At 42.6% G+C, this 12,448-nt stretch overlaps 1 protein-coding gene across 1 annotated transcript; it reads right to left on the reverse strand.

The window, feature by feature from the left end:
• Positions 1-1,121: 1,121 nt before the first annotated feature.
• On the reverse strand, positions 1,122-11,756 carry RBM24 (RNA binding motif protein 24). Its single transcript, XM_054285432.1, has 4 exons — positions 11,468-11,756; positions 10,829-10,952; positions 9,676-9,730; positions 1,122-3,212 (listed from the first exon to the last, which is right to left on the reverse strand). The coding sequence occupies exons 1-4, from the start codon at positions 11,633-11,635 to the stop codon at positions 2,891-2,893; spliced, it is 669 nt and encodes a 222-aa protein (XP_054141407.1). The 5' UTR covers positions 11,636-11,756; the 3' UTR covers positions 1,122-2,890.
• Positions 11,757-12,448: the final 692 nt, after the last annotated feature.

The raw sequence follows: 12,448 nt of genomic DNA on the forward strand, positions 1-12,448 counted from the left end.
TAGGTAAAAAAACTAACCGAATCATTGGTCAAAAGGGTTTATGCTCTGTCTCCACTGGTTTCAGTGGAGTTTCTTCAGGATCTGGCTGGTCTGATACTTTTGTGAACTTGGAGGGAGAGATGGGATGCAGTATAGTGAGGTCTGTAGACTGAGTATACTTACTGGAGGGTGTACTTGACCCTAGAGATCAGGCCTGCCATTCAGGAGGATCTATACTTGCCAGAGGACTAGGCAAACAGAAACATCATGAAGTTCAGTCAGGACAAACAGAGCACTCCTTATCTCAGGTGGACTAATCCCCACAGCTTGGTTAGCTGCTTTGCTGAAAAGGACATGGGAGGCTTGGGGCATGCTGCACAGGAGTCAGTGGTAAACTCTGGCAGCAGTGAAAGTGCATCAGACTGTATCAACAGGAGCACAGATGGCAGATCAAGGAGACTGATTATTCCATTTTACTCAGCACTCATTAGACCACAGCTGGCATAGTGGGTCCAGTCTAGAGGCTCCCAGTACATGACAGCTGTGGCAGACTTGGAATGACTCCACTGAAGGGTCAGCAGGACGGCCGGAGGTTGAAGCATGAAAATTGTGAGGAGAGGGTGAGGCATTGGGGTTTGTTCAGCCTATGGAAGAGAACAGCAACTTTCCAGTTCCTAACAGAAGATTACCAAGAAGATAGGGCTGGGCTTGCTGCCAAACTATGAGACTAGGGCTGTAACGAGCAGGGGAGGTGCTGGTTAGATAGAAGGGAGAAAAAAAATGACACAACGGGAATAATTAGGTAGTGGAATAGAATATCCAGTGTTGTGCAGTCTCCATATGGAGATTTTTAAAGACCTGACTGGACAAAGACATAAAGGACCTCAGACCTTCCAAAGTCCCTTCCATTCTGAATTACTTTATGACAAACCTCAGAATGGATCTTCTCCATCTCCTCAACAGAATCTCCTCCATGTAATACAGTTCCCATCATTCTGTGTATTTGAAGTCAGTGTACATGCTGCTATTCACCCCACAGACCAGGAAAACTATATAAAAGATTTTCCCTCTAGTTTTAACTAAACAAGATCTAAGACAATTTGGGCAAGAACAACACTAGACAGGATGAAACAACATTTTTTTTATTGTTTTAATACGAGTGAATAGATTAAGAGATCTGAAATGTTGTAAAGCAATATACATACTGAATAAATAATATGCACAGGAGAGTCACGTCTACATTGTAACACTGGCTAGTATTCAGAATACTTCAAATAAATCCAGTGACATTGGATAAAGTCCATAAAAATGCTATCCTGTCTTCCCTTGTATGAAATTGTTCAAGTATAAAAAAATCCAATACAGTGTAAAATATTAAATTCCATTTCAGTCAAGAATAAAAATTGCAAGTATTGTAGTTTCACAGGACAATGTAAAGCAGCATTTTCTAGCAAAGGGAAAAATAGTCAGTCTACATACAGATGAGTGAGAAAATGGCACTAATGTATTTGAGAGGTCTACATGAATAACTAGTAGAGGGAAAAAGAATGAACTAGCAATATTTTATGTAAAAACCTAAAAAAGTGTTAATTTAAGAGTACCCTCATACAGTGCACATACTGAATTTAAATAAATCCAAGTCAACATCCTTAGTTAATTAGGTTAATATTTAATATGCTACATCTAAGCCTACTAAATAATTTATACCATGAGATGAATACATAATTTTACAGTGTCACATCTAAAGTCGCTTTCTTTAGAGTGCAGCATAGTAAAACTTTCAAAATAAATATTTCTTTTTAAATAGCATAACAATTAAGGCACAGTATAAATCACATACCATTAACCCTTCAGGAACTGCAGTCTTGGTAACAAAAAGTTGCCTTGTGTACTGTGTATTTGCTAATAAATACTTTAAATATAATCCTGAAATAGATATTAAAATTGTACAAATGGTTTCAGAAAAGAAAATTCCCTTAAAACAGTTCTTAAAAGGTTTTAATTAATTAGGCTTCTTCCTGCCTTTATTCACAAGTTACGAATAGATGCAATAAATAGAAAGAGAAGGCTGTTGTAGTAAAGGGCTGATCCTATTTTAGAATCAGAATAGCTGACACCAGCAGTTAAAGTTTCCCAAAAGTGAAACGGGATGGGGCGAGGGATTAGGATGTGACAAGCTCATCACATGAGCACGAGTGATGTGTTCTGTCCAGAACTGTCTGTGTTATTGATTGTCTCTACAGCTGTTGCACCCCTTACTTCCACATCACTTGCTCCATAGTTCCACTCATCCAGAGGACAGAGAAGAAAATAACTTTGGTGCCTGTCCGCCATCTTACCAGCCGGCCATCTTCCTTGGGTTGTTCGGTGCCCGTCAGTGAGACAGTGACAAGGTCCTATCTCACAAAGACAACTTCTGAAAGCTAGAAAGGACAATCAGTGCTTTAAGCTCATTTCCTCTTAAATAGTTAAAGGTTACATATTGCTGACTCAAGTTTTTTCCCTGGTTCAAACTTTTCAGATACCATTTTCTTACTTATAAAAGGCAGTTTTGCTTCCCTGATACTGTAGAAAGTACATCTTTGCTTTTTTTTTGGTTCTTTTTTGTTCGTTTGAAAACATGAAGTCCCATTGGTACTCCTGCCACTCTTTCATGACAGTACAGTATTTTTCCCCCATTTTCTTCTGGCTTGATAATTGAAACTAGACATGCCGCACTACCCTTCCCCTCTAACAACAAGATTTGGATGCATACTGTATGAAGACAGCGGAATAAAAATCTTTAGTTTCGCAATAGCATCGCTTTCCTTAAAGCTCCTTAGTTACTACGAATTGTCTCTGTTAACTACTTCTACTGGAAGGCCGAGAAGAGGAAGAGAGAGCTGGCGAGCTTCCTTCGGAACTCCGTCCGCTATTGCATGCGGTCTGCCTGCAGCTGTTGGGGCTGGTACTGGCCGAAGGCCGCCGCGGCCGTGCCGGGCGCTGCTGCGGTCAGGGGCTGCTGCACGGCGTAGCCGTAGCCCCCGGCCGCCACGTAGCCGGCGGCAGCGGCCGGGGAGGCGGCGTACGGGTACTGCTCATAGGCGGCCGCCGCCGCCGAGTACTGCGCGTACGCCGCGCCGGTGTAGTCGATGTAGGGCGTGGTGGAGGCAGCGGCTGCCGCGGGCTGCACGTGGGGAATTACCACTCCGGGCTGCACAAAAGCCTGTGGATAGACATAGTGAGCGGGTATCCTGTTGAAAGATGGGAGAGGGAGTTAGAGTCGGTACGCGAGTCAGCGCCTAAGTGTCATATCCATACTCCGAACTAAAACAAACTCAATTTAGTTGTTGTTATGTGCATAGGGTTGCCACAATAACTTGACTCGATGGACCAATTATCAGTTCACTGGCCCAAAGAGATGCATCGCTCCAAAGCACAGCGTTGTAGCTGAGTTAAGCTGGGGTTTTCGGTGTTCCTTAAGGATATTATCTTTAAGGCCATTCAAAGTACCAGCATTACTGATGTCTGTTTTAAGACAATTCTGAAGGACTAAGGACTTGATTATTCCATCCGGAAAATTGCAGTACTTGTTTTTCAAATCACCTGTAAGTCGTTTTTATTACCCCTCTTCTCTCTTAACTATTTGACTCTTAGTAAAATTACTTCCTGCAATACTTTTATTATTAGTAACTGAGCAGTTTGACAGCATCACTATAATGAGTTCAACAACAGCCAATAAGGCAACAAAATTATTGAACTCTGACTTTATGTCAAGTCTTCCCAGGGAGGCATGTTAAGAGGGTATTGTGGCAACCCTACATAAGTTGCTATGCAGACTCAGCACACATTAATTTCTCTGCAACCTCAGTCACCCTTATTAAAAATAAGAAAAAAACCAACACAGGCGACAAAGGAGTTTAAATAGAGTTCACAAGTGTGGTAAACACAGCAAGAATCACACTTTCCAAACGAACGATAGTGCAGCTCACTCCGTCACAAGAGGCCATTGAGGGGAAGCTACATAGATGCTATTAAAATCCATAACAGTGACTCCTAAGTACATGTGCATCACACTTTTATAAAAGTTCATAAGGACACAAGAGTCAAACCTGTTTGATTATCAGGTCACTGATGTCCTGTTTTGTGCCAGCTTGTTTATTTCTATGCAAGACATACAGCATAGAGTTTTTTGGGAGGTGGGCATAAGATTAAGTCTAAATAGATCTGGTGCTTAACAAAAGCAAAAAAACCACAAATTTACAGTTTAAGAAAGAACCATTCTGAATAGATCAGTAAACACTTTCCCATCTTGTCCAAGTCACATAATTTGCTTTCTTGGCTTGTTTACTTAGCCCTTTAATTTTAAAAACTGGTCATATCTTTGTCTTAGCACACAAGTGTAAATACATGTTAATCTCATGGTTGGATTTTATATTATGATTTAAAAAAATACTTTTACATTCATAACCCTGTCTTGCATCTGGATTGCCAAAGAGAAGTCCTTCATATATGCAACCCCTTCCCAGCCAGTGAATCTCTATAAATGCATGAAAAACTTCCTGTACAGATTCACTGCTATTTCATACTGAACTTTCTTTACCTTTACAGACACCTCTAAAGACTGCACCAACCTTTGAACACACTTTAGGCACAGATGAAAACTGTAGTAGTAAAAAGTGTCTTCTATTCTCCAAATTCAAGATTTCATGGAAAGGTTTGTTGGGGTATTTTTTTGTTTCATTTTTAGAACAGCTTTAAGATGTACTTAAGTGGTCAACAAGGAAACATTTGCAATCAGAGGGGACACTGTCAACTGGAATCATAGCAAAACGTAGTTTAAAATAAGTGATAGACTTTAAAACAGCTTAGTTTTCTTTTTCAGAAAAAAAGAGCTCAGTCGCTTGAATAGGAGTATTAGCAGAGAGAAATGTTCAGTTGCCATGTTTAAGACATGAACACCACAATCATAAAAACCCAACATGTAAATGAAATTCATTTCCTATTGTGGGAAGGGGAAAAAAAAGAGTGACAAATAGGGAGGGATTGGGAAGGGAAAGAAAACATAAAACGAAACCATAAGTTGGGTTTTTAACACTCACCTAATTTATGAAGTGATTAGCCAGAAGTGCATTTGAAGCATACTTAAGCTGGCTCTGTGCATTTAAATACACATCATTACCTGAGCTCTCCATATGGATGAGCATAAGCAAGCAATTTGTATTGGTCACCAACCAAGTACAATTCTAATAAACATTACACCATATTTCTTAAGCATTTAGGGACAGAAGTATAAAAACAAATCTGAGTCACAGAGAGCCTCTTTTGCATCACGAAGAGTCCATTTAACATCACATCAAAGCAATCTTTACATTCAGCACTTGTGGAAGAGAGTAATTCTAACAGAAGAGACAATAAGAAAGCTTTTCAGGCTGCTTGTGTTGCCTTGAACTGATGTTACTAAGATTTTCTGAAGACACTTGGATACTCGGCCATATCCTTGAAAAAGACAGAAAGATACATGTGCTTCTACTTAAGCTCTTGTGACTTGGTTTATTTAAGCCAAGAAACTAACAGGTGGTGAAGTTATGAAACATTATCTGTTTGCCACATCTTACCCTACAATAAACATAAACCCTGTGCAGGCTCCTCTCCACCATGCCATTTAACACATGATGATTGACAGCATAAGCTGCAGTGGGGCTATTTTTGATCATCTGTCATGCTACAACTGTTTTCAGTCAAGTAAAATGGCTTTATATGGCCAAAGTAAATTTCTACCTACTGCAGAGGCCAGGACACGAAGATCTCAGCCATTCAGAACCCAACTGCTTTTCATGCTCTGCCAGGTCAAAAGCTGAAAAAGCAATTCCCAGTTACACTAGAAATCCTTAGTATCCTTCATTTTAAATAAAAGCTGCTGCTTTACTTTTCAAAGTGATAGTGTGAGAAATTGACAGGATTTAAGCTCTCTTTCCTGGCAGTAGTTTTTATTTTGGAATGTGTATTTACTGTTTTATGCTTTTGCAATAAAGGAAAATAGAAGCCATATTTAACTTTAGCAATAACTGTAGCTTTGAGATACTCAAAATTCAATGACCTACATCCCTGCCATGTGCCTTAAGACTTTCTTTGTTGTTATAACAGAAGATTTATGTTTAACTAAAGACCTCAAGAATAATCCTATAGGCAACAATAAAGGGAATGATAATTTCAAAGGAAAGAAGACTTTTGAGATTAATGCAGAGAGCTGTGGCATACAGAAATTCAGCAGGAGTAGCGCATCTTAGTTAAAGAACTCTCAGCATTACATTCACAAAAAAACTAGATATTCAACTTTAAAAAAAATGTTTTGCTTTGGCCCTTGCATGGCATTGTTTGCTTTTGTAAGCATAGTTAAAGAGCAGATTTTCACCAATGAACAGCTCTCCTTTAAAGAGAAATAGGTTGCATAAACATTAAACATACAAGACCCTTACTATGTTTCCTTTTATCTGATAACCACTAAGAGGACATAACAGCAGGCTAACTTCTGACTGTTCCAGCTTCATTCCCTCTTTTCAGACTATCTGTAGTCTAGTATTATACAGATCTTTTGATCAAAAACTCAAGAGGGTGCTTTTCCTTCTCTCTTAAGAAAGGCAGATTTGCCTAAATCTTGGAAGATATCAAGCATGTCATATCAGCCAACTGTTTGATAATGGGTTTAATAATTTTGGATTTAACTCTGGTCTTACTGAAAACAGTGGGAATGTTTTCATTTTGATATAAGTACAGGTTTTAGACAGAAAATAAAAAAATCTCCACACCAGTTATGTCCTTCAGCAATACCTATGAATAACCTTGAATTTTCCCACCAATATTAAAGTAAAAATTAGATCAGCAAAATAAGAAAAGCTATCTTGGGAAACAAAGTCATCTTCCCCCTCCATAAATTCCTGTTGAATTCAGAAACAGTATTTTAGTACACAATCCTGAAAACAAAGCTGTATAAATAACCAATTCTGTGATCAAACAGCTTTCTATGAAACACATCAACAGTAAGATAGATGCTGAATGTAAAGAGCAGGAAGAAATGTTATTCTGCAGCACTGAATAAAAAAAATTCCCTGCATTTTAAATGCATCATGCGTTGAAGCTAATCTAGTTTCTCTCTCCCTCCACCATAACTGTGTTGTACTTAAGTCAGAATATTGAACTTCTGCATCTTCTCAGTAAAAGTAATGTAACATAATCAAATTATTTTAAGTTTATTATTTGATAGATGTGAAACCTTATGTTGTGGATGCCCCATCTCTGAGAGTGTTCAAGGCCAGGCTGGATGGAGCTCTGAGCAACATGGTCTAGGGAAAGGTGTCCTTGTCCATGGCAGGGGTTGGAACAACATGATCTGTAAGGTCCCTTCCAACCCAGGCTATTCTATGATTCTGTGATTCTAAAACACAGCTGACCGTACCAAAATATGGCAGCACCTCACTAATTTGCACTGTAAGGGAAAAAACCCAAAACTCAACCACAAAAGATCTGAAGCTTTTGTGTATGGATTAGCTGAGTATTGGCACTGAATCACCACTACAGCCTGTTTCACACAGCGTATCAGGGAAGTGTACTTCCAAAGTGCAACTGCACAGGAAGAAAAAAGGCTTTAGGGTGACCATGTATTTCAATGCAAACTACACAGCAAAAGTGAACTCTTCAACAGAAGGAGACTCAAAGAATGCTGAAACATTCCCTCTTACTTTCAATGAAGTGAATGAACATGTTCATTCATCCTAATGAATGCTGTTCTCCTTAATCTGAACTACATACTTTAGATAAAGGTACAGGTCACTGGAAATTTTGAGGAGGAAGAAGGATTGGTAATCTCTGTTGTTTACATAGTAAAAGAAATGCAACAACCAAGGATGAATGAAAAATTACCAATTTCATATATACATGAAATATATACCAGTATTTATATATATACTCTGTGACAAACATTCTTTCAGATTTATGTGCAATGCTTTAGAAATCTAACCTTATTCAGCTTGCTGGAAGGATTTCCCTGACTTAAATATGGTTTATGTCATCTATTGTTGGCTTTGGGTAAGGAAAGTAAGAAAGACACCTACATTTGCAGAGTCCTTTAAGCAAGGGACTGCCACAACAAATTTGCTGTTGTGCTCAGCAAATACTCAGTCTCTCCACAGCTGATCCCTGCACAATTCAGTAGTTCCCTTTTCAACAAGTGTTTTAACAGCTCTGGAGAGGAGGTGTTCTGCCTCCTGCCTACCTTAGTGCAGGCAGCATAAACTGATCACTGCATACACACTGTCATCTCACACTTCAAAGAAGCAAGCAAAATACAGTAGAGGATAATCATAACAAGGTAAAAAAAAAAAGATAGTTTTTACAGCCTCCCCACTCTTGGAAGAATCAGCATGCTCTTTTAAAATGAAGTTTCTAGGAAAAACTTTTTCCTATGGTTTTCAGGATAGGAACTGTCTTTTCCTTCCATTCTGACAAATCAAATTACTGAGAAGCTGTTGTTGCTTAATAACAGATAAGTATTATATTCTAAAGCCATTCTAACCAAATAAACAAAATACATATATGATACATTTTCCCTACTTAATTGTTAGCTTATGCATTAATTAGCAAAAGACACTATTTCGCAATGAGTTTCTCAGTCACTGTGCATTAGTGAAGTGGCACTATGGAAAGCTTAAAAGCAGACTTCAACTCCTAATGATATGCCTATAAAAAGCAAGAGTTAGATCCACTTAGGAATAGTTTATACTCAAATTCAGGAGAAATGCACTAGATATTAAAGACAGATTGAAGAAAAAATCCCCTCAAATTAGAAAGCCCAAATGGACGCACATCGTTAATAAGGAGATCCACACCCTTCCCAAGAACAAACCTCCCAAAAATTATGAACATGCAAGCAATATGTTGATTTACTTAAAAATCAAGAAGTCACACAATTTAGCACTCACTACAAAATATGGTTAAAAAAGTCACAGGCTACAGCTTGAAAGCAAGGAAAAAAAAGGCCCTTTGCTCCCCATGGCAAAGTCACTCCTCAACAACAAAACCAAAATTAAAAAAGATCCCCCCCAAAAAACTTTCACTACAGCTCTTTCAATTAAATAAAAGCACACAGTTTAGCTATCAACACCACTTCATTACTGTAATAAATAAAAAAAAAGCACACGGAGGTCTATTGACTATATGAAAAAACATACATGCATCGTTAATCACCATTTTAGCTTGTTTGTGTTTGAGTCTACTGGTTACAGAGTTTAATTCCAAACAGAACTATTCCACCTCTTATCATCATATCCTTCTGATCAGTTATCTTAACTGTAAACGATCCCTGTCAGATTAGAAAGAGATAAATAACATTGAGTCAAGCTGAAAAAAGAGAAATGGGGCACAGCAATCTTGCATCAAGTCATACCTCCTTGTTTTATCATAGGGTCATGTGGGACTGGAGTGCTTAGTCGGAAGGGCCACGTCCCACACAACTTGACTCAGCTGCGGCATTTAGAACATGACCGACAAGGTGAGCGCATTTATGAGTATACATTTATAAATCTGAGAGCTTCAGCATTGCTGGCCAGCTTTAAGGATGCTATTGCAAGAGGCCTTCAACAATCATACTTTTTCTTTCCTTTTTTTTTTAAAAAAGATTTTTTGTTTTCCTCCCCTGTTTGAGGTCCCATTGAGACTTACCCGAAAGGCCTCTGTATGAGAGCGGGATGAAGCTGCTGGACACCAAAGGCAAAACCTACCAACAAAAACACATCGCATTCTCTGTATGGGTGTTTTTTGGCCACTTATTTATGCTATATGTATACACACACACACACAAAAAAACGCAGAGTAAGAGCCTTTACTAACAGCCTGCAGTAACAACAGCAAAAAGGCTGTAGAACCCCAAATTAGAAAGTAAAATATATCAGTCCATAGACACACACACAGAGAGAACTTAAACCAGTAAAGCACACGCTTTCGTAGAGATGTTTAGGAAAATGACTTTTTCTAAACAAGTACAGAGTTTTTGTTCACATTTTACATGGTGCTCCATTTGGATCCCTAACTTTAACATCTGAATGACTGTGTGGTACTTTTCATTCATTGGTGTATTTGTGCAATTTCTACAGACTTAAAGATTTAAGTCACCTCTACTCATCAGGACTTAGCATAGGGGGTCAAATCCCAACTTCATTTCTGTTCTCCAGACACCCTAGCGTAAACCCTGTCTTTCCTTGGCGGGCACTTAATTACTCGCACAAGTGTTCATCAGGCTAAACACGGGGGAATTCAGAATGACCTCCTTTAGAGCACAAATGTGCACACACTCCACGCTCCTCTCACTCTTGCTGCAAAGCAGCAGTCTGGGAAGAGGCTAGGACATCAGATTGTCTCAGATGTGGTCTTAGGAAAAGCCATTTCATTTTAAAATCTGCATAATAGCTCCCATCTGCCCAAGAAGTTTGTATTAAGATATTGTTTGTATTAATAAGACCGCACACATTGGAAGCGATTCACTCCTAGGCCAATCTTACCCTGCAACGATACTGTAAATGGTCAGCGCCACCACATTCCCAGCAGCAGGAATAACCAATGAAGTGTTTGAGCTGTGGAAGTCTTCCTGGGGAGCTTCAGATATTTTATCTTTGATCGCTTTTGTTTTTTAAATAAGGCACATGTGCAAAATAGCCAGAAAATTACTACATGCTGCATTTAAACATCAAAACCAAAGCACGCCCAACTGTGTGCGTACTTCAGGAAGGTGGAGGGCAGCACTACCTTTTTTTGAAGTTTTACTCTCTTCAGAAACCTGAGGTACGGAGAGAAAAGCCATTCAGGGCTGCTTCCTCACCTGGCTGCATTATCCGCGGCTTGGCACCCAGGTACGCCAGGTTCACGTTGGCTTTCCTGCCATCGATGATGGGGTTGGGGTCCTTACAAGCCCTTTCAGCAGCAGCTCTGTCGGCCATGGTGACCTTAACGGGCGATGCCGCGCATTAGATCCCTTTCCGCGGGGAAGGAGAAGCCTCCCGCCCACAGCAGCGACCCGGCCGTGCCCGCGGGCGGCGCCGAGGGGCCCCCGGCCGGACCCCGGCCCCGGCCCGCCCGCCGAGCGGAACGGGGCGCCGGCAGCCGCGGCGGGCGCAGGGCGGAGGGCGCGGGCCGAGCTCGGCCGCCGGCAGATAAACCCCGCAGCGGCCGTATCAGCGAGCAACAGGCGCGCCGGCGGTGTGCGAGGAATTGGGTAATTCCCCCCCTCAATCTCCTTATTCAGTAATTCCCCACCCCACCCCCTCCACCTCTATCCAAACTCCCCAGCAGGGAGGGAGAAAAATAAAAAGGAAAAAAAAAAAAAAGGGAGAAAAGCAAAAAGCCGGACGCTCGGTAGCCCTTCCCGGCCCCTGAGCTCCCCAGAGCGGCCCCCGCCGAAGTTTCCCCGCGATGCCCCCCCGCAGCCGCCCACCGCCCTGCCCCGCGCCCCGGCACTTACAAAGCCGTATCCCCGGGACTTGCCCGTCTGCCGGTCGGTGATGACCACCGCCTCCTCGATGTCCCCAAAGACCTCGAAGTACTTGCGCAGGCTGGAATCGGTGGTGTGGTAGGGCAAGCCCCCGACAAAGATCTTGGTGTAAGTGGTGTCCTTCTGCGTCGTGTGCATCTTCAGCCCGGCCCTGCGCGCCGCGCCGCGATCTGCACCCACGCGTGGCGGCCGGGGCGTGCGGGTCCTGGGCGGCGAGACCCGCTTCCAGAGTCAGCCCCGCTCCTTTTTTCCTTTTAATTTTTTTTTCTCTCTCCTCTCTTCCCCCGCCCCCCGTTTTCCCCCCGCCACCCAGCTACAATGCAATTCCCTTCTGCCTTTGCAGACCCAGCTTCCTCCTCCTTCAAGAGCGGAGCCTCGCAGCCTCGGGCGGTTTTGAGGTAGGTACCGGCAAAAGGAGGAGGGGAGGCCGGGCAGCAGCCAGCCTGGCGGCCGTAGTGCTGGAAACGAGCAGAAACAGCAGCTGCAAGAGGAGTGCAGGGCCTGGGCTCTAACAACTGAGTGGCCTCCCCCCTAAAAGCCACCGGGTCGGTCACTCTCGGTTCCTCCTCCTCCTCCTCCTCGCAGGGGCGGGGACGCCGGCGGGGCGGACCCCGCGCTCGGCCGCGGCGCGGCCGGGGCTGACACACAGCTGTTGGCAACAGCTGGATGCCCCCCGTGCCGCGGCAGCCGGGCCTCGGGGCCGCCGGGCAAAGGGGCGGCCTCAGGGGTGCCCCTCGGGGACGCCCGGTGCCCTTCGAGGCAGGTTTGCTGCAAACAGCAAGTGCCGGGAGACAGGGTCCGGTGGGGTCAGCGGTGCCCGGCCGGCCAGAGAGCCCGCGGGCACAGCCGGCTCACCGGCTGCTGGCGGTCCTCAAATGCTTCGATCCCTCCCCGAGGGCTTGTGGTCAAACCTCTGCAGCCTTCACTTACTGCTCTCTCCCGGCTAGCAGG

Source organism: Melozone crissalis, unplaced genomic scaffold, assembly GCF_028551555.1.
Source record: "Melozone crissalis strain CALT ecotype California unplaced genomic scaffold, PUWL_Pcris_2 ptg000042l_1, whole genome shotgun sequence".
Classification (NCBI taxonomy): domain Eukaryota; kingdom Metazoa; phylum Chordata; class Aves; order Passeriformes; family Passerellidae; genus Melozone; species Melozone crissalis.